This window comes from Salarias fasciatus, chromosome 20, assembly GCF_902148845.1.
Source record: "Salarias fasciatus chromosome 20, fSalaFa1.1, whole genome shotgun sequence".
Classification (NCBI taxonomy): domain Eukaryota; kingdom Metazoa; phylum Chordata; class Actinopteri; order Blenniiformes; family Blenniidae; genus Salarias; species Salarias fasciatus.
In genome coordinates this window covers 21,462,782-21,490,116 of record NC_043764.1, presented here as the reverse complement: position 1 = coordinate 21,490,116, position 27,335 = coordinate 21,462,782, and the positions used below count along the sequence as shown (strand labels likewise).

At 42.0% G+C, this 27,335-nt stretch overlaps 1 protein-coding gene across 3 annotated transcripts; it reads right to left on the bottom strand.

The window, feature by feature from the left end:
• Positions 1-1,046: 1,046 nt before the first annotated feature.
• On the bottom strand, positions 1,047-24,157 carry frmd4bb (FERM domain containing 4Bb). Of its 3 annotated transcripts, none has more exons than XM_030118973.1 (24): positions 23,982-24,157; positions 15,969-16,034; positions 15,354-15,448; positions 15,154-15,246; positions 14,577-14,661; positions 14,173-14,229; positions 14,059-14,081; positions 12,829-12,912; positions 11,975-12,040; positions 11,600-11,657; positions 11,421-11,507; positions 9,000-9,076; positions 8,754-8,892; positions 8,514-8,655; positions 7,493-7,626; positions 7,156-7,272; positions 6,632-6,860; positions 6,494-6,547; positions 5,573-5,711; positions 5,195-5,362; positions 4,262-5,046; positions 3,643-3,781; positions 3,301-3,420; positions 1,047-1,467 (listed from the first exon to the last, which is right to left on the bottom strand). In XM_030118973.1, the coding sequence occupies exons 2-23, from the start codon at positions 16,032-16,034 to the stop codon at positions 3,303-3,305; spliced, it is 2,955 nt and encodes a 984-aa protein (XP_029974833.1). In that variant the 5' UTR covers positions 23,982-24,157; the 3' UTR covers positions 1,047-1,467; positions 3,301-3,302. The 3 variants fall into 3 exon arrangements, with proteins under 3 accessions (XP_029974833.1, XP_029974834.1, XP_029974835.1); XM_030118974.1 differs by having other exon boundaries at positions 12,829-12,916; positions 14,063-14,081; XM_030118975.1 differs by lacking the exon at positions 3,301-3,420.
• Between the last annotated feature and the right edge of the window lie 3,178 nt (positions 24,158-27,335).

Here is a 27,335-nt window from a genome sequence, read left to right as displayed (position 1 = left end):
TTCTGTTTGACTATTAATATATCGTAACTCAAACTTTGATTTGATACGAACTTGAAGGGGATTTCTATAGCGTAGCTAAAAATATAAACTGGACAAACTGCAATATAAAAATATATTTTAATGGTGAGCCAGGTGTCCTTTTTATGGGAATTCAAAATATGGTGGAATATTTTGTCTGTTTTAATCGATGGAGGTACACAAAGGAAAAGGAAAAACTGTACTTCTGAAATATAATTGAGATACTTTACATCAAAATTGTTCTTGTCCACGATAAATATAAAGCTCAGAAGAACAGATGTGCTAAAATTAAACTCCTTGGAAGCCCAACAATCAACTGTTATACATCCATCATTTTCCCATGATTCCATATAAAATTAACTCCTAACCAACCAAGTAGCATTGAGATCTAAAGTTGTGCAAAAAGGACAAAAAGGAAGACGAAAATCTTCTTGTTATGAAATACTTTTTAACCAAGAAAATCTGAAAATGCTGTTTTGGATATTTATAACAAAGAAAGTGACAAAGGCCAAGCGTGTGTCACACATATGTTTATTTACCACTTGATTCCCAATGGAAAATATTTTATGACAATATCTAACAACATATAACTACACACTGACTGTACAAAGAAATGGGAAACACAAAAAACAACAACAAAAAAACAGAGCATGGATATGTTTTTTTTTATGGCAGTGGTTTTCTGTTGATATAAAAAAAAGCCTGACATTTTTTTTCCTTTTTATCAAAAATTCAGTTTTCTCGTCATGCATTTGTAAAACACATTACTGCACCAACAAAGACAAATGGCTCTATAAACAATATTGACATATTACATTCTGTTTCCAAGTTTAAGGTAATGAAGAAATGAACGGTCATCAAAAACACAGCTTGCTCTAATAATCAAACCAGCTCTCGTCATGTGTGAAAATGTTAAAGCCTTGCTTTCTATTTGGATGTGATAATTAAGAATATTTTGAATTCATGGGAGATGGAAATGGTGCTCGGTTTGACTCTATGACCTACTGTTGTCAATAAGGCAGTAGCTATTCCTGTTAAAATACATTGAGTTGGATTCAGTAAAAACTCGTTGCTTTTCTCTTCTCTTCTCTTTTTTTTTTTTTTGTGATCTTCAATCGACAGTAAGAGTTGAATCCAGAGTGGTTGTGCAACATCTCAAAGTTTTCATGACACATTCTCATCTGCCTGTACAATTCATCCAATCCAAGGCACATGGGAAAGTCATTCAGGAGTGTCATCACCGTGTTGGGAGAGTACTTTACCACCAGGGCGGCGCACCGCCCCTCTGCAGAAACCCCACAGGACAGAACTTCGCAGACGACTGGGTGGAGAAAACCTCTATGTACAGCCTCGTTCCCTTCATGTGCTGCTGGCCATGGCTTCGCTTGTGCCCATGTTTGGTTTGGTCCTCTTCAGTGGATGCTCATGTAGCTTCTGTCGTGAAGAAATCTGCACAGGCAACGAACACGACAGCACGTCAAGTCTTCAGTCGACAGCTTGAAGAGAGAGGTGATAAAGATCTGAGACAAAACTGAGGGATGGAAATGGAATAAACCAAAACATGAGCAGGACTGGAGAGAATAACATGTTTGTGTTTAGCATTTCGCACTTGGAGGAGGTTTACAGGTTTAAAGCTGAAGGACGGGGCTTTGTCTGGATTGCAGACACAGGGAACGAGACTTCGCTGCAGTCTGACAGATTAGTACCGGAGATTATATGACGGCAGTTTTTCAGCACAGGTGAGGCTTTCAGGTTTCAATCAGTGAGAAAAGACAACCTGAACACGTTACAGTTTTCATTCCTTGTAATTTTCTGTGAAACTTCACCCAGCATACATCAGTACTACGGTCTTCTTTTGACATGTTGCCCTGGTACAACACTCCTTTTTTCAATGTCATTCAGGCCTCTGATGACACACTTATCACATCTTAAATGTAGTGGAAACTGGAGCTCAACGATCCTGATTGAACTCATTAGTTCACGTGCTTTCGGATTTGAAGAGACGATGAAGTGAAATCAAGAATAAAGTCGCAATCTTAAAGCAAACACGAGAACAGGGTGATGTTACAAACCTTTCACCTCATAGTCAGACAGTCCCTGGTCCATGTACAGGTTGGGACGATGGGCGTTTCACTGCAGAGTTTGCGTGTTCTCCCTGGGTGTGTTTGGGTTTTCTCTGACTCACACTCCAAAAATGAAAATATTGAGTTTTATTGGTGACTTTAAAGTGAGTCTGAGTGTCCTGATTTTACAACTTTTATTAAAGAGTGACTGTAGCCAACACCCTGTTGGAAACCACATGCATAGTATAACAATTAAAATCTGTAGTTGGTTATAAAATTAGGGATCATTGGAATTAGAAATGTCTGTATGTTTTTTTTTCATTTTTCACTTATATTCAGTGGTATATATCCAATGAAGCAAACAGCTATGGACAATGTATGCAAAATTAATATAGATTCAATAGCAGAACTACACAAAAGAGCTATTAGATTAATAAATAATGCTAATTATCTTGTTTCCCCAAATCCATTATTCATACAGTGCTCTTTGTGTGTCACGTAAAGTGAGAACTAAAATACAATAGAGAAGTGTCATGAAATTAAATGAAGGAAAGATTTAAGATACAAAATAATAACTGTTAAAGTCTGGAGTGTTGATGAGAAGAATATTCAATAAGTTTCTGGTATTGGCCTGTTCCTTTTACAACATTTAAAATGTATTTATTTTTGTGTGTGTTTGTGTTATAGATAAAATAGATTCATGGTAAATATCATGCTAATTTTGAATACGGCACCATGAAATATGCAACAAGCATTCATGTTCCTATCATGACAAAATGTGACATGTCCACAGTTTTAATTTTCGCAATATCCCGGCGTGTGATGAAATATCTGACGACGTCCCTTCAAGCCGTACCTGCACTGGTCCTAATCATCCGGCGTAATTACATAACAGCAAACAAGGTGCAGCAAGACGTTGCATCACACTGAAACCGAGCATGTGTTAGCACGCTGATGTTTAAAACCTCTCAATATTACTGCGTCCAGCTGCGTCAACTAACATGAGAGATTCAGGGCCTTTCTAATCCGACTCTCCAAGTCTGTTAACGACAGAAACGTTCGTGAGAAAACTCCAAAACACTGTGCTGAATGGGAAGAAAAATAAAATAACGGACGGATGATCTGATTGACTGATCTGAAGCAGACGGATGGAGACAGGACGTCGAGATGGAGATGAGTGGCAACACAACACGACACGTCCCGCTGCGTTTGGTCTCACCCTTAAGTGCTAGCATGGTTGTCTGTCGGCTCATCTGAACTAGTGGCCTCAGCACCGACCGCGTCTACTGACTCAGACTTTTTAGGCTTTGTGTCAGACTCTTTGTTTTCTGGAGAGAATCTGCACACCGGAGTGTTAAATCACCCATGAAAGAGTGAAGAGAGACAGAGAGAAGATCCATGTGAGTACAATTCCACAGGAAGAATATCAGAAAAAGGTGGAAGAATTTCTTAGAAATCTAAAAAAATATACATGCTTTATCCAAAGCCGTATGGTTTCTCATAATAATGAGCAACCAGGATAATCTGTGCGGTCTCTACAGCTTCACGGTGGGCTGATCACCTGTGGTGTGTGGGGCTGCGGTTGTACAGAGACGTCGGCGCTCCGGGGTGAGGACACAGGGACGCGTCGGCCGAGTCGAACTCCGCCAGGCCGACCGCCAGCTGGTTGCGCCAGTTACCGGCGCTCTCAGCCGAAGACACTGGAAACAAGGAGAGAGCAGAAACGCCCGGTGTGAACTGTTGTTATTGGAAACAGTGTCAGGTTCAGCACAGCGTCACTTGTTGCAAAACAAACAGTCATCGATCACATGATATGGGAATATGTTATTACAGCATCGTCGCTGACATTTTACATGGAAATCACTCTTTCATGACCAAAGGCTTACATAAGACTGTTAGAATTGACTTAATATTGGCAGCAATATTGCAGTTTTATATTTTTCAAGTATTATATAAGTAATTTTGTAAAACATTTTTAAATATTTCCACCAAGTATAATTTCTCTGAAGCAGTGCAGCACATTCAACATTCAAAACAAAGACAATGCAGCTGTGAAATGGTTGTATATGTATATGTATATGTATATATATGTATATGGTTGTTTTTACATTTGTTCACCCAAACTGCAGTTATCTTGCTTTTAGGGAATTAAATATGTCTTCGAAGAAACATCGTCCCACCTGATGAGAAGGAGGTGGTCCGACTGGAGTGGCTGAAGCCTGCCGGCATGGTCTGGTACCCCAGGCTGATCTGGGAGCCGCTGTCGAAGTCGTATCCGGCCAGCAGGCCCCTCCCCCCCTCCCTGTGGCCCCTGCTGCGGTGGTACCAGCCCCTCAGGTGCTCCGCCACCAGCGCCTTCTGCATGTTCTTGGCCAGCAGCTCATTTCTGGGCCCCTCTCGACTCCGCGGCGGCCGCACCGTGGCGTACGGATTCTGAGAGAGACTGTCCGCCCCGTCGCTGCTGTAGTGCCTGAACCTGTCGTGTCCGTGGTAGCCGTTCAGCTGGTAGGACGGGTTGACGTTGTAGTGGCCCTCCACCTCGTTCTCGTACACGTAGGCACCGTTGTTGTAAGGCTCCATGTCCGGGCAGGGGTAGCCAGCGACGTAGTAGGCACTGGGTGCATAGTGTGAAGAGCTCTCGCACGAATAGCTACAGCCGGAGTGGTGCTGGACCAGGTTGGGCATGCTCCCGGTGTTACCGTACACCTCCACCTTCCGGTGGAGGCGGTGCATGGTCGAGGTACGGGAGTCCAGCGTGCTGTAGTGGGAGTTGGCCGCGCCGCAGTAGTCCAGGCTGGACTGGCTGGTGTAGGACGAGCAGTCCTCCAACACCTCTGTGCTGTTGCTGCGATGAGCCGGCGACAAGATGAAGACCGGCTTCTCCGAGTCGGTCTCCTTTCTGAGCCGGGGCTGAGACTCCAGGCTTCCACTGCGGTGCCGGAAGCAGTGAGGAGACCCCTCCGACCTGCAAGACGACACCGCTTTCACTACAACATAGCCACTTATAGAAAAAACAAAAACAACATAAATAAGGGATTTGTTGAAGGTCAAGGGGTTTGGAGTCAAGCGGGGGTTTGGTTGTGAAGGAGAGGCGCTTGGTTAGACGACCACACCTGAGCTGGCTGCTGCTGTAGGCATTGCGGGTCATAGCCGGGGTGGGAGGCATGCTGCGTGGATCTCTGGGAGGTCTGGGAAGGGTTTTATAGGGACTACTGTGGGTGGAGGAGACCTCTCTTGGGTTCTGGTAGTAATGGGAAGCCTCCTGGCCATCAAAAGCTAATCTAAAAGGATGCAACAATAGGAGAGGAGGATCCACATAAAAAAAGAAAAAGAAAAAAGTGAGGGGGTGGTGAGGAAAGGAACGAGGCTGCAGACATGACAACAAATATTTAAATAATTAAGCAAAATGATGAAAAAGTTGCACTTTACACAAATGACGTTCACAGTATAACAAAAAATAGACCCCATGCAAACAAACTGTTTTCTCCTACCTGCTGTGGTTCTTGTTGTGGTGATTTTCTCGTGAAGGCGCTCCATCATATTCTGCTCCCAGCGACCGCAGAGGACTGAGCTGAGGCGAGCCCTGAACCGAGCGCGACCGCGGCCTCTGGCTGGCACTGTCTGAGTCATCTGAGTGGAAACACAATCACAAAAAGTCCCTTCGGTCGTTTGCTTAAGCTGATATTCCGCCCTGCATGTTGTGTTTGAGCTGGAAGCAACGTGATTATGATGCCATACATTCAAACTGTCACACATAGTAATAATTTCTCATTAATATCACAAACATCATCAGGTTTGGGTCAAACACCTCTTACACTCAGTTATGGAATCTAATTAATACACTTGCATACATATAAAAACACAAAGGTTCTTTTTTAAGTTGTAGATATTTGCATGTTGCATCCAAGTCAAAGGAGGAGAAGAAATGTCAACGTGACACAATTTTTACAACATATAATCAAGCATGTGGCTACATTTGGTCATTTTTGCAGTTCATGAGTAAAAACAAACAGGGACTACAGCATTAAATAATTGTGCTGAACACTTTGATATATCACTCCAATTCACTGAACCTAATTGTTACACATGCTAATATTACAATTGTGCATTTTGTCAATTTCACATTTTCCAGCTTATTATTCTGATTTTAGAAGGAAGAAAAAAATATTTCTGCATGTTTCAGTGAGTTCCCTGTGAAGACATCAAAATGACATTTACGGTAAAGGTGAAGTCATGCTGCATCCAGTTCAAAGGGAGAGAAGCACTCGGATGTTGTAAGCAATCATAAATCGATGCGTGTGAACATCGCCTCGGGTTCTAAAGGGTTAAAGCGGTCAGAAGAGGGAGGCGTCGCCGGCGCTTTAGCAGGTCTAACGATTTCTGCACAGCAGAATGTGTGTCCTGTGACTCACCGTCGTCCAGAGGGAGACTAGACAGAGAGCTGCAGTCTGAACGAATGAGTTCATCTGCAGGGAGACAGAGAATAGCTCCATGTTTACCATCAAATGATTAATGCAATAACACACGAACAGGCTCAGACTGCTGCACACCTGCGATGATCACCGAGGCCCGCTGCGTGGGCTTTTTCCCCTTCTTGATCCTGTACTGGTTCATCTCGTCCTCGATCTGCTGGAGTCTGTGCATGGCGTCCAGACAGTTCCTTCTCCTCTTCTTCTTCACTGTCTTGCACAGCTCTGGCTCGTTCGCCAGCTTTTTAGCCGCCTCCACAATCTTTTGCTGAAGGGCAAATCTGCTCTCCAGGTTTCTCAGGAAGGGATCCTGCAACAATCACAGACAGATGCACATCCACAGAAAAATCACTACATGTTCCCAATTAAGAGCTATTCAGCAAATCTTAGATATTTGTGACGCTTATGATCTGTTCGCCTCAATGTGCACAAGAGCAAGTTTCCTGTATTGTTCAGGAAACAAAGTGCATCTTGGTAGTTTTAGAGTAAATAAAATTGTCAGGAATACTTTGTTAGCACTGTGATCATAGCGATTGAAAGTACCAGGGAGCTAAATGAACACCTTCCCGCTGCATCTGAATAACGTGCGTCTGTTAAACACCCACCTCGTTGTAGGGGAAAAGGTCGTCCAACTTGAACGCGGTGCCAACTCTGCGTCTGACCTGCGGCGGTCGCTCACCCGATGAGAGGGGATACTCCTTTGGCAGCTTGCCAGTGAGCTCCTGAAAGCACAGAAACACGGATTGCAGGAGACGGAGTGACGAACTGAAGGAAACAGCAGGAACAAACCACAATCCACCTGCCGCAAAGCAGCGCGCTTCAATACAGGGAGTTCAGCAACCTGAACGTAGCTGTCCAGGTTGGCCTTTTTGTTTTTTTGATTCGCTTTTTGTGCTTGGCAGCAGAAATGCTAAATAATGTTAATAGAAGCTGATTTCTCACCGCCTCTCTCAGGCAAATCTTCTTCAGCTCCTTTGTTTTCTTTGCCAAAATATCTTGAATCTCCTGCTCTTTTTTTCTCAGCTCAGACAGTTTTTCCTTCTTCTGCTCTTCGCTCATTTCAGAGTCTGCAGAACCTGCAAACACAGAAAAAGAGTAGTTTTTTTTTTTTTTACTCAACATGCCATGTCGTTAAAATAAAAATGGGACCTGAAATACCTTTTTTCTATATTATTTCATTCCCTATTCTTTTATTTTCCATAGCATGTTAGCATCAATATGGAGTGAAGCAGAGTTTGTTTCTGGTATAAAAAGTTTGAAATGCATATTAAGTTTTAATTAAATGTGTGCACATGTGTCTGTCAAGGTCGAGAGTGTCAGAAAATGAGGCTTGTTTCTCAACACATGAACTGATTCATGACATGACACGATACTGGAAAGTGTAAAAATAGTGGAAACACCAACAAAACAAACTTTTCTTTAGTCCAAAGTGAGACTGTGCTGTTTTAAAGATACAACAGCTCAGACCTGAAACTGAAGGGCATATTAATGCAGTGAATTCACATCAAATTGAACAGATTGCAAGCTCTGTTGCAAACAATCAAAACAACCGTTTGAAAATATAATGCTGTCACACATCAAATTAAACAAGAAATTCTCAGCTAAAAGAATATATGAACGATATCTTTACATGTTTCAAACACCGTTCTAACACCAACCAAATACCAAATCCAAGAAGCATCATTTTATCCACCCACTCACCACATTTTGGACGCTTCACACAAACAAGCTTTAAGGCTTCTTTGAATTTTACGTATTTATAAATTGTGCTATAAATTCTATAAGCTCATCGGTTTAAATTGAACTTTATGTTGCTTCTGACCCAAAATGTGTTTGATCACAGAGTGTACCTTGCTTTTTGCTTAATGGTAGCCTTCAATAAACCTTCGATGTACAATATAACTCAGGTACAGAAGTGGGATGGATGGTTGAACATTTCCTTAGGCTTTAAGTTTCCACCAACCTGTCGACACCAGGCTCCCATTGCTGGCTGTTATCAGGTTGTTCTTCAGGACTACGTCTCCCAGTCTGTTCATCTTCGCTCCTCCATGCTCCGTCAGATCCATGGCTATTTCCTCCACGCTTTTCGCTGTTCCTATTTTAGCCTGACAAACACAAGAAAGTCGATCATGTTAAAAAATGAGTGGAAAAAATGAATATCGGGTAAACCCAGAACAGAGACGGACTCATCGCTGACACTTACTTTGCTTTGCTTTCGGTCCAAGTAGAACTGATGCTGGCTGATGGCCATGACCCAGATCGTCTTGATCAAAGAGTGGCTGGCATACCACGTGTGGATGAGAAGGCCTGTCTGCCCAAATGTGCGTTTGGTTACTGCTCTCCTGAACACAATACAGGGAAACTGAGCGTCTTTATCACGTTTACAATAAATGTCAAAAATCAAACATTTTAAGAATGTGGTGAAGTGCCGTTTCCAACAGCTGCTCACCGGTGAGGATCGTTAACTTCGACAGCAAATTTCTTCTCTCTGAAGTACAAGTTTTCTAGTTGCTTCCACTGGTAAAGCTGGTGGTGAAAATGAGGCAAGAACAATTAAGGATTAGACAGAAGTGCTGTATAATTGACAGTCTGAATCAGTGGATAATGCTTGAATTAAGAGCCTTAAAACTCATCCCTTTGTTGCACGTGGCGAGGATTTGCACTATTACTCATAAAATCATCAAGTAAAACTCCAAACGTGAGCGTGACACGTGAGAGCAAATAAACTATCAGAAGAAATTAGCGGCACAGGTGTTTTGGCTGGCCTGGCTGCCTCACAGTCATTACAGAGCCAGACCGTAACGTGAACTGTCATTACTGTCTGGGCCGCCCCGCATGCCAAGTCTGCACTGATACAGGTGTTGGAGGGAGACAAACACCGCAATGTGTCGACTCATTGTACTGTACAACACCGTTTTGTGGCTCATCGTGTTCAAACGCCATCCCCGCCCATCACCCAGGTGCTCACCGGCAACGAGCAGATATGAACAATCTGTTTGGGTCGCTGACTCACTGAGCGTCTGTACGAGAGCAGGATGAGACACAAACTTAAACAGACAGCGCTACTAAAGCCACAATGCATGTGGACGCTTCTGGGAGCATCAAGTTCTTCACATGCACGAGGAGAGGAAAACATATTTCTCTTGAAAAGTAACTTTCATGATCATTGATCTGTCTTTTTAACTTGGCACACAAGTTAGTTATTAAAGCATACACCGTATGGGCCGCTGTGAGCACTTAAAGAGACAAAGATACAAAGATAACTGAAGCCGAACTGACAAAGAAGCGTATTATCCAGTCTTACCGGCACAATGGATGTTCAAACCACTTGTTTGTTAAGTTTTAAAGTCCTCGCTTCTTTTGCTTCTTTTCAACACAAACACATATTTTGCTCCGTCTCCTGTCAGCTCCCGACTTGTCTCCTCAGGTATTCTCAGAATATGCCCGATAACGCCCAGATCCGGCCCCCCTCTCGCTCCCTTTGACATCAGCAGTTCACTCCCACTTCTCCTCTCCGGGACGCAGCGGGCAGCTGGCGACTTGCACAACTCTGCAAAGCGGCGAGCGGAGCTGGATTGCACCATTTGTGAGCGATTATCAGGCTTTGACTGTGAGACGGCGCTAAGTGCAAACGATGCAAATCGTTCTAAACTTTCCCCTTCTTTTTATACTCTCGCTGCGTGTCTGCACATTTCCACATGAGCGCAAGTTGATGTAACGTCGTGGAGAACATACCTGACGGATCACGCACATGGGTGTCTCCTCAATTAACTAAGCTAAAACAATACTAAAAAAACAGGAAATGCAGGTTCACACTGTTGAAATCAGGGACGGGCAACTTTTGTATTTATTATAGGGGGCAGAATTATCATAACACACTTCTACCTCAAGAGAGTTATGGTTACTAATACCATTAAATGAACTTGAATTGATGTGTCAGGTAAATCAAAATACATGCTTTATTCTTTTGCCTCAAAATTGCCCATTATTACCAAGTAATTACAAATAACCTCCTGCTTCCTTTCACCAGACAGCCTGCAGCCCTCAGATACTCGTGTTCTCAAGTCCTCATAAAGTTATCTAACATACTTCCTTGAACAGATCTGAAACTTTACTCTGGCATTTCGAGTCTGGCCTTGTGTGCTTCAGCTGGAGAGCTTGAACGAAATAGATGATGCATGAAATAATTTGGCTGAATCACCAAACTGTGCGCCGCAGCAGCGATCTGCTGTCTTGCGTTATCGCGCTCGCATGTCGGGTGTTTGCCCAATTAACTCCTCAGCTAATACAACACCAAAAAAAAAAAAAAAAAAACAGGAAAAGTGTGTTGATATGAGTAACAGGAAACTCTGATCCTGTATTTTCACCCTGGGGGCAGGAATTTGATAACACACTTGATGATGGTATCTGTCATGAAAATAACTAACTGCGTGTTTGATCCATCGGTGTGATGTGTTTTACCTCAAAATGCACTGAATATTAGAGTAATTATTACAGTATATATCTGCTTCAAAAATGTTTAAAGTCACCACCTGTTACACTAAAAGTTAGCTCCGAGGCCACAAAGAACGGGGGACTCATAGAGGATTATATAAGATCCAGGTTTATACAATCCTCTCAGTCCTTCCTAAAGCGAACTGACAGACTTCCCTAAACAAAAACTTAAACTCTGAGATTTGAAGTCTGGCCTTGCCGGCTGCAGCTGAAGTGCAGTCTTGACTGGAGTGAAGGAGATGATGCCTGAACCGGGTGAATCACCACCTCTGTGTTCAGCAGCTGCAGTCCCTGCAGTCGCCTTCAGCGATCATGTTCAGAGACAGACGGGCCGAGCAGTGAAACACCAGCGGCCATTTCAGAGGGAAACCTTTACCTTCCGAGGTTTTAATTTATCCTGCAGGTCGTACTGGCCGATGCCCTTATAGCTGATGCCGAGCCACCACGGTATCCCTTGTTTATCCTGTGAAGCAAGAATAACACAGCTTACATGCCTGGCTTCATTTCAGCTGTGGGAAAACATCTTTTCTAACAAATGACAAGGGGACGGTGTACCTTAACTTCAAAATAATGCACGCCGTACGTCGGCAGTGACTCCACCAGCGTCAAATACCTGAAACGAAAACTTTTATTAAAGCCCTCCAGCTGCTGTTTACCGGCTGCTTGTGGTTTGTTATTGCGGTGTAAAAAAACGCCGGACGGGGATTTTCCTCTCTGGCCAGCGGAGCAGTGTGATCTCACTGCAACTGAAGAGGAGCTATTGATTTCTATCAGATGATGAGAAGAGGCGTGCCAGAGAGGAAAAAGGGATATGGGAGGGCTAATGGAGGTGAGAGGAAGATTAATGAACTTCAAGCTTAATAACATTCATTGGCTGCTTGCTGGTGTCGAACAAATTGCAGAAAGTGCGTGTTGTGATTCAATACTTACTGCACAATGGCCTGTCCTCGGGATACGCCTTTCATCTGCTTGTAATATTCGATAACTCGATCCTCACTGTGATGTTGCATAAAGGAGACGGGGGGAAACAAATTCGGTGGGTGAAAGTTACAAATAAAGCTTACATTTTTATTGATTCGAAGAAATGATTTGCGGTGAAGGAAAAGTCGATAATGTTCTTTTCCGATTTTTCATTGTCATCTGTCACATGAGGAAGCGTTCCAGGGGTGTCAAACATGGGGATCGAGGGCAACGACATGACCCCAGAGGGTCTGGTCAGGCTCAGGGGATGATCAGTTTCTTGATTAATAAGAGTAGAAGGTCATAATGCAGCAGATGACACCGATGCTCACAGCCAAGAGATCAGTGAAAGCTAGCTGCCTTAATTCCGACGATTTTTCCAAAAATGAATTAAAAATTAGCATTATGTGTCTGTTTTGTGGAACCTCAACATGACTCCATGCTTGTCGTTTGAAGTTTTATGATTGTTTTTATTGATGTCTTGTTTTATGTCATGTATTGAATAAGGAATGTGTGAAAAAGTGAGGCAAAATTATATTTATCTATATATATATATATATATAGACCGTCGTGAGACAGGTTAGTTTTACCCTACTGATGATGTGTTGTTTTATATATATATATATATATATATATATATATATATATATATATATATATATATATATATATATATATATATATATATATATATATATATATATACACACATGTATATATATACAAACTGTTCTGTAGCATTTTAAATATAAATGGAAGCAACTCAAAAACGATAATATTGTCATGACAAGTTTTCCACATTAAAAGAAGAATTCCTTTCATACCAGTATGCAAGAGATGGATGCTCCTTCAGGACTTTGGTGGGAAGAGTTGGTAGTTTCTTCAAATCAGCTCGAGTGTTTTCATCACTGAAACACACAAGAAAAAATACTTCACTTTTAAAAATGAAGTGCTTGTGCTTTATTCCTTATAAAGCTGTTGGACATTCACAAAGAAAATAACCAGATTCAGAAATACTTTCTGAAGTGGTTTGATTCAAGCGTAACTGTCACACAGTTATAGATTTTATCAATGTTTTTTTTTTTCTTGTTTTAAACAAACATAAACCAGCGTTATACAGAAAGAACCGACTTGGGCCACGGAAAATAAATTCTCACATAAATCCCGGAGACCTGACACATCGGGAACACTCTGGTGTCAAAAGTGTTTTTCCAAATACTCACAAGAGAATGAGTCTCAAGTCTGTATGCAAAGAGTGCACAAGTTCAATATATTTATGATTACTGGGAATTAAAAAGAAATAAATAGATAAATAAATCCGGTGCAAAATGAATGAGCTTACATATCAGACTGGTTTAATAGATTTTCAAATGTTAGGACGCCTCCAGATGTTTGACCACAAACCCTGTTGACAGAATTATTTTACAAGCTCGATCAGTGCATCCTCATTTTTCGAACACTGAGATCAAAAATCAGTTTGTTCACCTTGCAAATAATTAATATTCATCAATAATGACAATCATTCAAACTGAAAAGACTACGACAAAGCTGAACTGAATCTGAATGACTTTATATTCCTGATATCTTTACCAAAATTCCAGAGTATTTATAAAGAACACAACCACTGTGTCCTCCGTAGCAGCTTGACCCTAAACCACGACTAAACCTTCACTGAACAGAACAAAGATGTCTGTATAGACGTGATCAGCTGGCCAGAGCCAGGTGGCGTCCTGCACAAAGCCCTGCAGTATCCCCTCTGAACACAATCTAATATCAAATCAAATGGCAGCAGTGTTAAACACAGCTCCACCGGCTGCAGAGGGAAGGTGTCTCTGCCCGGCCATACACGGCCTCTATCAGCAGCGTGAGATTCATTAGCTGCCTGGTGCAAGCTTCTCGGCACTCTGTGGTGAGCCTCACATAACTCTGCCATTGATTTTTGTTGTCTGCACTGGAGAAACAAGTGACCTATTGAATGTCTTCGCTAAAAGCTCAGTATTAACTCATCCTGCAGCTGTTAAATACTTCTTACCCGGCCGATAATGTGCTCTTACCTCGTGTAGTCTCCTTTAGCTTCCTGAAGACAGGGGAAAAAGGAAAAAAAAATCTGATTAGGTGACTGGTTTTAGATGCACCACTTATTTTATGTGTCTATTAAAAGCACTAACCTGCAAAGCATTCGCAGCTAATTTGAAGACGTTCTCGCTTTCCACCTCGATAATCCCCTGAGAAGCACAATAGATAAACAAGATAAGTAGAATGCAGAAAACGTGCAGCACAGGGATAAAACTCTCCAGATCCAATCGCCGACTCTCCTCCTGTCGCCCCACTACAACCTCTACCTATTCCTATCATGAGGCCCATATTTTTCTACTGCTTCACACTCTGCTTTACATTCCAGCGAGCAGAGTAAGAAAACTATGCCCTGCAGCCACTGTGCTGCAAGGGTCCAGAGACAGTGAATCATCATGGAGTTGCTCAGAAAAAAAAAAGAAAGAAAGAAAAGAAAAAAGCTGGGTCATTTTTCATTGTTTCAAACTTGAGAAAAACAGGGGAAAAAAAGTGTACTCACACTGTAGACAGCAGATTTCGCATTCAGGTAGAACAGCTCCACTGTTATGATGTCCTTCAGCTGCGTTATGTTTTCTACATAAAACCTGTGAAGGGTAAAGACAAAGACATAGTTAATGTTATATATTGGGTGTTTTTTTTGTCACCACTAAAAACAGTGATGAAATATAGTGAGTTTCAAATGAAAGGACACATGGGAGACATTCGTGTATTGTATTAATCTTAAAATATCAGGGAAACTAAGTCAGAAACTTGCTGTGATTTTAAGTGCAACACTTGATGGCGCTCCCTGCTGGACTGTCTGCTCTTTTACAATATACAGTAATTATCCATGCATTATCGTCTCTGCCATTCTATGGAAGCCAGGGTACTTCCTGGACAGATCACCTGTCCAGAGACAGACAAACACACACACACACACTCACACTCACTGTAATTTAGAACTATGACACACAGGAACAACATGTAACCTATAAACAGAAAGGCCTCAAACTCTGGACATGAACCAGGGATTTTCTGACCGTGCCGCCTCAGTGCTAACCACTACACCACTGATGTGGCCGGCAGTGAACCGTTACCTGACCAGAAAGTTGAGGGCAATGACCCCGGCCTTCTTTGAGAAGTCATGTTCAAGGACTCTGCGATCCATCTGCAACCACTTACACTGACCACTGCAGGAGCAAACAGAGAGCCGTCAGAGCGCTGCTGTTTGGACGCAGCCGCGCTCACATCTGGGACCCAAGAGGGAAAAACTAAACAAATGCAGCCGTTAACATACTTGTCATCAAAAAATGCGAGTCCGAAGAATTCCTTCTCTTTGAGGTTGAAGTGGGAGGACACCAAGTCGAGGAGTTCATACGACAGTAGCTTAGGCTGTGGGGGGGGGGGGGGGTGGGGGGGGGGGGGGAGAGATCTGGATTTAGACTTTTGAACTCAGTGTGATTCAACGATTCTCTCGTTATTTTTCACAGCACAGATAACCCGGGCACTCCTCTGATGGCTCGTCTTCTCTCTCATTAGGCATAAAAATCACCATATTTTCCCCACTTGAGGGCAGTGGAAGCGTGCTGTAAATACACCTCTGACACATCCTCACCTTTCAAAACAAGCACGTGAGCAACAGTAAATATTGCCCCAGGCCTCTCTGACTAATTTTCAGTCTGCATAACCTCAGGAGAGGAATACCTGCTTCTTCACAAAGCTAACTGCGACATTTTATTTACCAGCTGTGGTTTCTAGTCAGGACTGAAAGATGCTCCTTTAAGATGAGAGCGCTTTCCTCGGTCCATTCACTGACATGTGAAAAGGATGGACGTCAGAGTCCTTGGAGCCATTATTACTGTTATGACAGACATATTGATTACAGCAGCTTTACCGCGAGGAACATTCGTACCTGAACCAGCAGCTCCAGCTTCCTGTCGTCCAGCAGCTGCACCTGGCACAGTTTCCCCTCAGTCATCTGCAGAGGGAAAGCAGACAGGAGGGTCAAGGTTTGTGACACAGGATCCAATGTGAGTGTTTTTATTACGTTAGCAGAATAAAAAATACATCCCAAACGTCCCGTGACTTTATTTTCACTTATTTTTAATGATGTCAGCTTATCCGAATGTTAACCCAATAAAAGCGGATGAATGTTTACTACCAGTAAATAAAGGAATTGGTGGTGAATACAGTGATCCTTCAGAAGGAAGAAAAACACAGTTAAAGACAAGAAAACCTTTGTTTTAAGGATTTGTTGTCATGGTAACCGGAGGGGGGATTTTAAGTTCCTTTTCTGAACCTTTCACACTGAACTTTTAGAGAAGTGCACATTTCAGGAGCTCCAACTTAATTCAAGTGGTTTAAATTCTTGTAACTTTTTAACGCTACTGCAATTATCTGAGGTTTTTTTTACTGTTGTATTTTACATGGAAAAATTACAAAAATATGAGAGACTGATGAAATTACTTTTGATTCAATCAACTTTTGATTAAATCATTTTGACATAAATTAAATTTCCTCTCCGTCACTTGTTTCAGAAAATAATCGATTATGATTGAATCAATAGATGTTCAATTCGGAAGAGATGTTTACTGACGTAAATCTTATATTAAAGACATGAAGTTGCATTCCCTCTTTGCAATAAGAAAAGCACTTCTTTGTGTATTTTCTAGTTTTCAGAAGCATGAAAACACTCAGACTTCAACTTGCAGACCACCTGCAACTATTTGCATATAAAATTCAGCTAAACTAAGAATCTCTGGTATTCAAACACAGAAAACACCAACAAAATTCTTCGTGTTTGCTTTCGCAAGATGATCTCCTCCGCTTTCCCCCTCAAAATACAACCGGGCCGATATTTCTGAGAGAGACACTAAAAGCGTTGTACAGCAGATGAATCAAATAGCCGGTAAAGATGACAGATTGAGGTTAACCGGTTTTACAACAAAGCCTTCTCACAAACAGGAGGAAAAGGTGCACCAGATGGATCCAGCAGCCTCCTGGTTTGACAGAATGAGGCTGATCACAGTTTCTACCAGTCGTCATGGACCGAGCAGCTGCTGTACCTGGTAAACCTCTCCTGGGAGAGTGCAGGTGTGGATGCATCCCTGACCGGACGTCATCCTCTTAAAGAAAACAAAAAAAAAAAAGAAAAGCAACTCCTCTAAAATCAAGACCATGAAATTTCTAGCGGTGACTGAGCAACAGCAGCATTAACTTCCATTAACCTCCATCCTGGTGACTGTGCGAGAAGCTGGGCCTTTCACTGTGAGCCACGGCGGCTTACGGCGGACCTAATGAGGGCAGGCTAAGTCAAGACTCCTGACCACAGTTTAGGCTTTACCGCCTCTTAATACAAACACGACGGGGTCAGCAAACAAACACGAGAGATCAATTGTGCCGACGCTGTCTGCTAATGTAGTTTAATTTACTGTAACCCAGCTGAAATGTCACCACTCTGTTCTGAGGATAAATGGGTTTGAATCTGAGTATCAGATTTCTCCCACATCTCTTTTTTTTTTTTTCCTGGACGTTTTAACTGAGTCATGTCATTTGATAAAACCAGCAGGAGGAATCTCCTCTGAACCAACAGGACACCTCAGAAAAGGACTCTCCTCTCAACACCATGCATCTAATTATTTTCTCACACTGCCCTGATAAATAATTAAAGTGATTGCCCCGCTTCCTAAATGAGGAGGACACTCCCAGTCACTCCTTTAAATTACGCCATCTGTACTGCTTTAATGAGCACAACATCGACGGTGGCACCCCGAATAACTTTTCTTATCGCTGTGGCCATAAATTGTCCTTCGTGATCTAAATTAAAAGTGCACATTCAATAAATCTAATTATCGTGGAGTGGGCCTCCTAGTTACAATCACAGCAGTATTATTACATTGATTTCAGCTCGATTTAGTTACGACTTCATCGTGGAGGGGTCAGGCAAGTGGACCCTGCATTCAGCATGGCATTACCGCAGGCGGGTGTGTGCACAGAACAGGAACTGGCCACTAGATGGTGCAGGGATTGTTACAGGCATGAAGTTAACCCTTTAAAAAGCACTCAAGAAATCTATGGAAACTACCCAAAAAAAAAATCTCATTTCCATTCAAAAGTGTTGTCCAAGCATGTTTTAGAGTTCTTTGACTTAAATTAGTGTCTTTCCATTCAATTTATTCTTACAAAAATCTTTTCCAAGTTTAAAATGAACCCACATCACAAATATATTCTACTATACCGCAATAAACCACATTAAGCGTGGAAGACTAAATCAGCAGTGTTGAGATGACTGAAGGAAGGAGCAACAATTTTCTGCAATCTAGACCATAAAACACCAGAGAGCCATAATGACCACTACAAGATCTGCTATTTATACCTGACAGAGTGGTCGAGCAGCGCTGAACCCCGCACCCGGCAGTGTGACACACAGAACACGCTCATCACTAAACCACACAATCACCCCGGCAGCAGTGCAGACTGCAACCCAAAACTGCAGAATGCAAAAGCAATTACACATGCGCGCTGATCATGAATTAGGCCTTTATTTTTCATCCCATTATGACGCTGTCGACAGCTCTGCCAGGTCAACCACACACAGCCTATGCAGCCTCAACAAAGGGGGAGACTTTGACCCTGTGGGGTTAAGACAAGCATTGAACCTCCATGTTTAAAAAAAAATAGAAGGCATGGAACAAAAAGAGATGAAAGAAGCGTCAGTCTGCGAGTGTCTCCAGAGATCGGGCAGACGCTGGCTGAGTATTGCGCCTCAGGGTGCAGGTTTGGCTTTAGTCAGGGAAACCTGGGAGGTTGGCATACAGACAGGTTGTTACATGCATGTGCAATATAACAAAGAATCGTCATGTCTGGGGCCATCAGATCTGGAACGATGGAACTCTTTCTGATGATGAGCGAACGCTGAAAATGGATATTTGCATTTCATAACTGGAAAAAAAAAAAAAGAAAAGCCAAGCTTGAAAGTCATACAATATCCTAACAAGAGAATTTCTCATTCTCCTGGGTAAAGTGGCTGTCAGTATTTAATACATCAGACTGGTTAAATGTCATGTCCAGACGCAGGCTGTCTTATCTTAGTTTCCCGTTTTCATGCATTATTGATGAAGAGTCGTATCACACACCAGTCGGTCTGCTCTCTTTGCTTACATGTTCTCATGAGGAGGCCCAATGCAGACGTATGTCTAATTTTGAAGAAAACTATAAAACTGTGAAAATCGATGTATGAAATCGACATTTGCTGCTGAGATTTACACTAAACAGCAGAAACAAGAAGACCAGGGAAACAAAAATCTGCTTGTGAATTCAAGTGCGCAGGAAGAGACGAGCTAACAGAATGTGACGGCGCAGGGAAACACAGCAATTTCTGTGTTTAGATACACAATATCCTACAGTTCCTCTGTGACAATAAAACAATGTACAATCAGCAAATTCTTCCCTGTAGACATAGCTGATTTTTATCACCCCGAGAACTAGGATAGGTAACTTTTATCGAGATGGGAATCCCATGAATGTTATTTTCCATATAGGACGAGCACATGTAAATTTCTAAGATCGTGGCTACTAATTTCATGACAAGAGATAACTTGTCTTTAAATTATCAATCAGCATGCATAATTTAAAGTGTTTTCACCTCAAAATGCATTTGACGAAACATTTCTGTTAAATCTGATTCAACTGTAATGAAAATCCTCAACTCACATATGAGGTCAGCAAGTTGCTTGAGTGTAAATGTTAGTCTGTAACAATGAGGAAGTGGGATTGGACGAGCACATGTCTGCCTGAGACACACAATTGCTGGCCCATCATGAGACAGCAAGTGATAGGACATGTTTCCCTCTACTGTTACCAGACCCCTGCCTGCTCACCTTTGACTGAATCCACCTGAGAAAATATTATAACACACCTGAATTTTCCACCTGGAAAGAAGATCAGAGTCCTTCCATAAGAAATCCATCACAGGATGCTTAATCACAAAGTGTGTGAGTTCAGAAATAACATGGCCACACAAACCAAGACACTGGAAGTAAAGCTACACTCAGGAGTTCAGGCACAGATTGAATAGAGCGCTTCTTGCAGTGGGCTGATGGATCCCGCTCAGGATTATCTCTCCATCTCTTATCTCATCATGACTCATGTTGTCGGCGGTCAAAACGTATCCGTCTCTCGTCGTCTCACAAAGAGAGACCGTCTTGACTGTTTGTGATATCCGGGAAATTCACGGCCATGATGAGGTTCGGGATATTGTGGAAAATGTTAAAGCTGAGGGGAATGAATAATTTTGTTTTCATAACGCAGTGCCTCTTTGACACAACAAGGACGGCCTGCATTACAGAGAAGAGATTCATGTGACTGATGTCATCATGCAGCATGAATTTCTGCTTTCCACCTCGAGAAAGGGCGTCTACGCCGGCAGCAGGAGACTGTGACACATTTTTCTTCTGGCTGCACAACTGCAAGTGCAGAAGAAACACATTATTCCATCAACAGCTACTGTGACAGCAATGGTCCAAATTTACTCCATTATTCACTTTAGTCTGACACTGATGGATAAAGAGAAGTGAAATAAATACAGAGATGAAACGTGAGTGAGGATCCTTTGTGATATTTTTGTGTTAGTGAAGTTTTGATTGCCACTTTTTCTCACCTGAGCTCAAAGTGTTTGAAAATCAAAGTTTGAGCTTCTTTAGTGAAAACTGACCCTGAATGATCGTGACTGCGCCAGAAAAACTCAAGAACTGCGATCTAAATGGGGATCTATTACTTTTGTTCTGTCTGAATAAAACCTCACAAGACTGCTGTGTGATCAAAATCCTGACAAAATGTTTTCATGATACAAAAAGACATTGACCATCCTCACAAGGTCCACAATCAACACTGTTTTTGCACATTATGCAAAAAAAAGATAATTATTTTTTATATCATGTTCAATATACATGTCTATACTGACTCTAAAAGCTTTGTAAGGCTGTGAACCTAGAGCGACTCTAAAAACTGAAAACAAACAGAATGCTCACATACTACTTATATTCAATACTATTGTGTCTTATTAGTTCCAGGTATAACGCTAAATTAGCATGTTGAAGCCTAGTCATACCGGGTATGATGTAAATATAGAATTTGTTTGTTGCTTTTAACAAAAGCTGTTTATTGTCTTCGTTGTAAGCTGTTTAAGTGTTTCCCGATGGTCAAGTTATATTGCCGTATAACTGAGCTATATTTGCTCATAAACGTAATGCACTAAACATCATGAGGATATGACAGTGGAGGAGGAAAAGTTGGAGAGTTGCCAAAGTCACGATTCAGGCAGAAATTATTATCTGTACCAGATTCCATTCATCCATCTTTTACACATCTTTCACTGAGGGTTGTGGAACTGTGATCTGACTGTGGGCCGAGGCAGCGTTCATCCATCAGACAGAAATACATCCCCGTTGGGCCCCTGCAATAAAATTATGACTCACTATCTGATGTTGAGATATTTATAAGATTGACCCACCAAACTAAAAATAGACAATGTCATTCCTCGAGATGAAACAGAGCGAATGACATTCACGTAAATGTACTTCCTGATCAGAACGACTGAAGAAAGCTCGTCTTATACATGCATTTATAGACTAAAAGAGAACTTTGAATGTTTTGCATAGGCATAAGCCCTGATGGTGATGCTATATGGTTATTTTTGCTTTGTTCTAAAGTGAATCTGCAACTTTTCAGGTTACATTTAGTCATTTCTTTATAGTTGTAACGACTTTGATCTTGTTCAATGTAACATGGTTCTTTTCAGGTTTGGCATTTGAAGAAATTGAGTTGATACTTTCATCCAAAACACACATGGCAGGACCAAAAATAGCCTGAAAAACACACAGATGCTTCTTTGGACTGTGTGTCCTTGTAATTTAGAGAGCTTTCCCACATTTGAAGGGCTTTAAATCTGTCCTCCACCAACAGCCCTGATAACACAAACTGCAGAGTTTCATCACAAAGTACTGCAGTGACTTTCTGCAGAGCACAGGAGCGTGGCACTGAGGCTCGGACGTGGATGGGTGCAGAAAGGAGAACATGTGGGTGTCTGCAACATGGGAATCATCACATTATTACACTGGGGAGGAAAAAAAAAGTGTATTGGAAAAGTTTACCTGTGAACATTGGGGATTATGGTATATTTCAAAGGTAGATTTTCTTTAATCCATTTGTACTGATTTCCAGGGAAATGGATCAAGACAAAGTTCAAAACCAAATCCTCGCCTGCCGATCTTTTTCATTTCACTTCGCTGCCTCGCTGTATGTCTTCACCTCCCTAGATCTATTAGATTTTGTCCATTTGACTTAAATATATTAGTACAGGATTACTTTGTCCATCCAAAAATAGATCCTTTCCCCTCACCGTCTTTAGCACATTTCTCCAAAAGTCTCATGAGGTTTTAATTCCTAGATGGAGGACTGCCAACTGAGCGCCGAGACATTTCTCAGAAGCATGAAAGAGAGTGAGGAGCATCACTCTCACACTGACAACAACAAGTCGTTACGTCCCCGACCAGAGAGGCTGAGTCGTATGATAAAGAAGCTGCTTTTAAACAACAAACATGACATCAGTGACTCTTTGGCCTGTCAGAACAGTTTGGCAGAGATGCATACATTTTCAGGCGAGCTGATATATGGCTCAGGACATCCTCTGCTGCAAGAAAAAGGAAGAGCGGTGAAGTTTCATGCTGAACTTGTGTGTCACACAGACGCAAACCTTGCAACAACAATTCCTGTTTACACTGCCTGGTGCTTTAAATATACCTACACGTGAGCCTCTTTTCCTTCAAGCGTTTGCTGCTCTCAAGAACAGGAAAATCACAAATCCAGAAGAGAAGCTGGAACAATAAATTCAAAGAAAAGGAAGAAAATATGGTAAAGTGACAGAGAGGTGCAAAGAGGCATACTTTGGCCTACCTGCATCAAACATATGATAACCATTTCACTCTAAAATTCTTTGGCTTGGACCTGATTGTCACCCAGAAATTATTCATCCATCCATGCATCTTTAATCCCGCTTTATGCAGTTCAGGGTCGTACAAGGCTGGGCTCTGGGTGAAGTCAGGGTACACCATTTATAGGGCCAACACATCGAGACCCCCTCACATCCCACCTGCAGGCAATTCACAGTGACCAGATAACCTCAAATGCAAATTTTAAGACTGAGGGAGGGAATCCATGCTCACAAAACTCCACACAGAAAGCCCCCCCTCCCAACCGGACTCAAACTGGCAATTTTCTCAATGTGAGGCGATAGTACCAGCCACTACACCACTGTGGGGCATAAAAGATCACTGTGCTAAGCATATGAACCACAGAAATGCCCAATGACAAAAAGAAATCCCCAGACATACATGATTCACAGTGCTGCAAAGGGTAAAATGATGATTCATCCAGCATTTTTAACATTCACCAAGTCACACTTCCTAAATCAGGCTGCTGCATGACAAATTCTGCCCATTGTTGTCTGCACATTTCTTCAACTTCAGCATGAATTTCACAGGATTATTGCACACTTCAACTACAATCAGCTGCAACATTTAAAAAAAGAGAGATAGGGAGAGAAAGAGGCAAGCCCACCAGGGCCAGTTCCCACTGTGCAGGGAGAACAATGAATGTGCTACTGTAGGCTACTGTACATGGGTGGTTTCCACCTGAGCCCATGACTGGACAGATGTGTCAAACAAAACCGCACTCCTGCATGTTATAGTGAGGAAACAGTGTGAGCGGAAAGCTAAAATAAATAATTAAATGAAAAAGAAAAAAAAAAAAAGAAAAAGCCCCTGTTCATTGATGCTCTGTGCTCGGCTCTCCAGCAGGCATGACTCGGTCTACTTTGTCTCACCGGGGCGGGTGGAATCTGCTCCATCACAGCCTCGTCTCTTCTTACCTTTGCAGTCCTTAAATGCAGCTTTGGGTATCGATAGGGTAAATCTTCCCCGGCATATTGATCAGCCCCGCTCAGCTGTCTCCACGCCCGGTTTGGCCGTGCAGCCGCTGTCCGCGCTCATCCTCCTGTAGTACCGGAGCGCGCGCGCACGCCTCGTATTGAGCCACACTCACCACGCCTTCAGCCGCCGGCTATTATGTGAACAAGCCCCGCATCCCGGTCCCTCCCTCCCTCCCTCCCTCCTCTCTCCCTCCCTCCTTTCTCCTCCTCCCTGCCTCTCATCCAGCAGCTGCCGGCCGGCCTGCCTCCTCACCCCGGATCCCCAGCAGAACAGCCACAGCCTGCAGGTTCGGTTCCAGCGGAACCCAAACTGAGCTTAAAGCTCAGCCGCTAATTTCAATAATTGTCTCCTATTTACCATTAAAACCCTCAAGATATGCAGCAACACTTCTCTGTATAATATGCTTAATTATTCTCAGGAGAGAACCCGAAGGGAAAAAAATATACATTTTCTCCAGTTTTCAGTGATATCTCATGGCACTGCACTTATCTTTATTACTACTAAGCTCTTCTCTGTTCAAATATTTATTTATTTATTTATTTATTTATTTATTTATTTATTTATTTATTTATTTAATGTACCTTAACATTAATGAATGAATGAATTAATGAATGGTTTATTGTCTATGGTCTATTATAATGACTATTATCCATTGTCTAACCCTAATATTCTAACATATGCCTATATATTTTAAAATATTTTAATGATAGTTTATCCAAATATCCCATGGAATTGATAAGTATTTATTTCTGTGTTCACACACAGATAGCATATGGATAAGAATGCAAATTGCTGAGTAGCCCATGAGCCAGGCATTTGGAATTGGAGGGTATGGGTGGCATATGTTATTGGCCCATCCTCAAATAATAACAATTGTTGAAACCTTTTCAATACAATCTTTAGATATTTAGCTATAATTGGGTATTCAATAAAGCATTTACAATAGCTTGTACTATCTCTGCATTATTGGTGATGTTAATACATTGACATTTTTCATAAAAATCTTTTTTATTACCTTATTTGTCCTCCGGGGCAGCAAAAAAGACTAAAGCTGATTTTTAGCTGTCAGTTTAAGCGGTTTGTGTGTGTTTCACACAGCTTAGATGCATTGTATTGACACAAAGGCTTTTCCTCCTCTCACAAACACTGACCAGCGGCAGCGAACAGCTCTGGGTGATGAAAAACATGCGCAGCTGACGTATTTAACGCCTGTGATAAAACTGACAAAGCACAGGAAATACTAAAACTGACAGTTCAACCATCCTTGATTTTATCACAGTCTGAATGGTGATCAACAGCACCTGCAAGCAGAGATCGTTCACAGATACTGCAGCGGCAAAGAGAATTATTTGAAGCGTGACACACAAGTCATTTGTCAAATATTGTGTTTGTTATTTGGCTGAAAAACCAGCTCAGCATTCCCAGAAAGCTGCAGTTCAACCTGTGGAACAGGTTCCATCCATCCATAAATCCATCTTTCATCCATCCATTCATAAATCCATCCATCCCTTTCATCCAGCCATAAATCTATCGATCATCCAGCCTTCATCCATCCATCCACGGATTCCACAGTTTGAAAATCCACCTGCTGGTGCTTCAGGTTGTCAGTGATGAGCAGCACGCCACAGAGGGTGTCATGTCTCCCTGTCCTGATTTCGCTGTGGGGATCTGTCCCCCGACCTGAATGCAAGCCTGGCACGCAATGGACCCCCCCACCCCCCACCCCCCACCCCCAAATCCACAGCCATCGTCTGACTTCAACAGGCTGCAGGATGATTTGATGGCTTTATTGGACTTCTGGCCAGTAAAAGATTAAGGGCTTGGTTCAATGACTGGAAATCCAAGCAGGCTCTCCAACCATTGCACCAGAACTTGGGTGAACTTTTCCATGACATTTACTGAATAAAGCTCAAATTCTGTTGAATGGGGAAAGTTGTCCTTGTTGTTCATTTACTTTTATGTTTCTCGTGGTTTCCATTGTGCAGAAGTTGTGATAAACCATTTAATGTTAGCAACACAAACGTACCTCTGTGCCATTCTTTAACATGCAATGCAAAAGGCGCAGCACAGTCGAGCTGGATCATTGGTGTGCCTTTCACATGTGACATCCATCCCTGCTCACAAGTGACAGCTCTCCTGAAATATTCATACTGTCTCTTCTCTGCTTCAGCTGGTAATTTCCCATAAGAAACAGGCTCCCCAGTTCAATATGTGGCACCAAATAGCATCTAATTCTGTGTCACTATAAAATATGGAGATGGCTTAGCTACGACATAAACAGGCGGAAATGTAATTAGAATCGTAAATGAAAGAACTGCGGAGTCAGTTCAGTTTGCAGAATACGCTGAAGCCTGTCAGCCAGAGCGGGGCCTCCCCACCCCCCCACCCCCCACCCCCCCCTCATACTTGCTCTTGGATTTCTGACATCAGACATGAATAAGTATCTCATTAAGATCCCCCAAAACCATCTGTCCAGTGAGTCTCCTCCTTACAGGAAAAATGCTTTCGTAAACAAAAGAGCAGGGTTGTCTGGTTGCCCTCGTTACCCTCATTAGGAAATAAAGTCTGTCATCAATGGCATGCTGCTAATTTAATTCAGTCTGGGAACTGGGACAATTACCAAATCAGTTTCTTTGTATGTATCAGGTTAAAAAGTGTACATTTACTGTATATTTTTGATAAAGGTTTGCAATCAATAAATCTACAAGCATTAGATAATAAAATTAACACAGAGAAGATCTAGTTCTCTTTCAGTTCAGCTTCATGTTTTTCAGAGTGGAATTCAAATATTTTGGACTACTGCAATAACTGATCCATATCAATTAGCTATTCAAATTAGGAATATTTATCCCATTTTCCACGCACAATTGACAGTACTGCAATTGTCTTTTTGTTCCTTGTTAATTACAGTCAAATGTCAGTCAGATGCAAATACACCCAAACTGTCAAAGTGTAACCGAATGAGTTTTACATCTCCAATTAGAAAGAAGAGCAAGATGAACTGATGAGCAGCAAGCAGTAAACCATGACCACCAGCTATCAGGCACAGCCATGGCAGTTTGGTAAACTGAAAAGACAAAAAGACAACCTGACAGGAAAACAATGAAACTATGAAAATAAAGGACAGGGGAGTGAGTTTTTTTTTTTTTTTTTTTTAATCTTTTTCAGGGTTCTGGTCCTGGAAAGATAACTCAGGTTTCTGAGTCTCGTGGGCAATTTTGCATCATGTTTAACAAAAACCCTCCAGTCTTTTTTAATTTTTAAAAATGAAAGCGATCTATCAACAAAGAAAG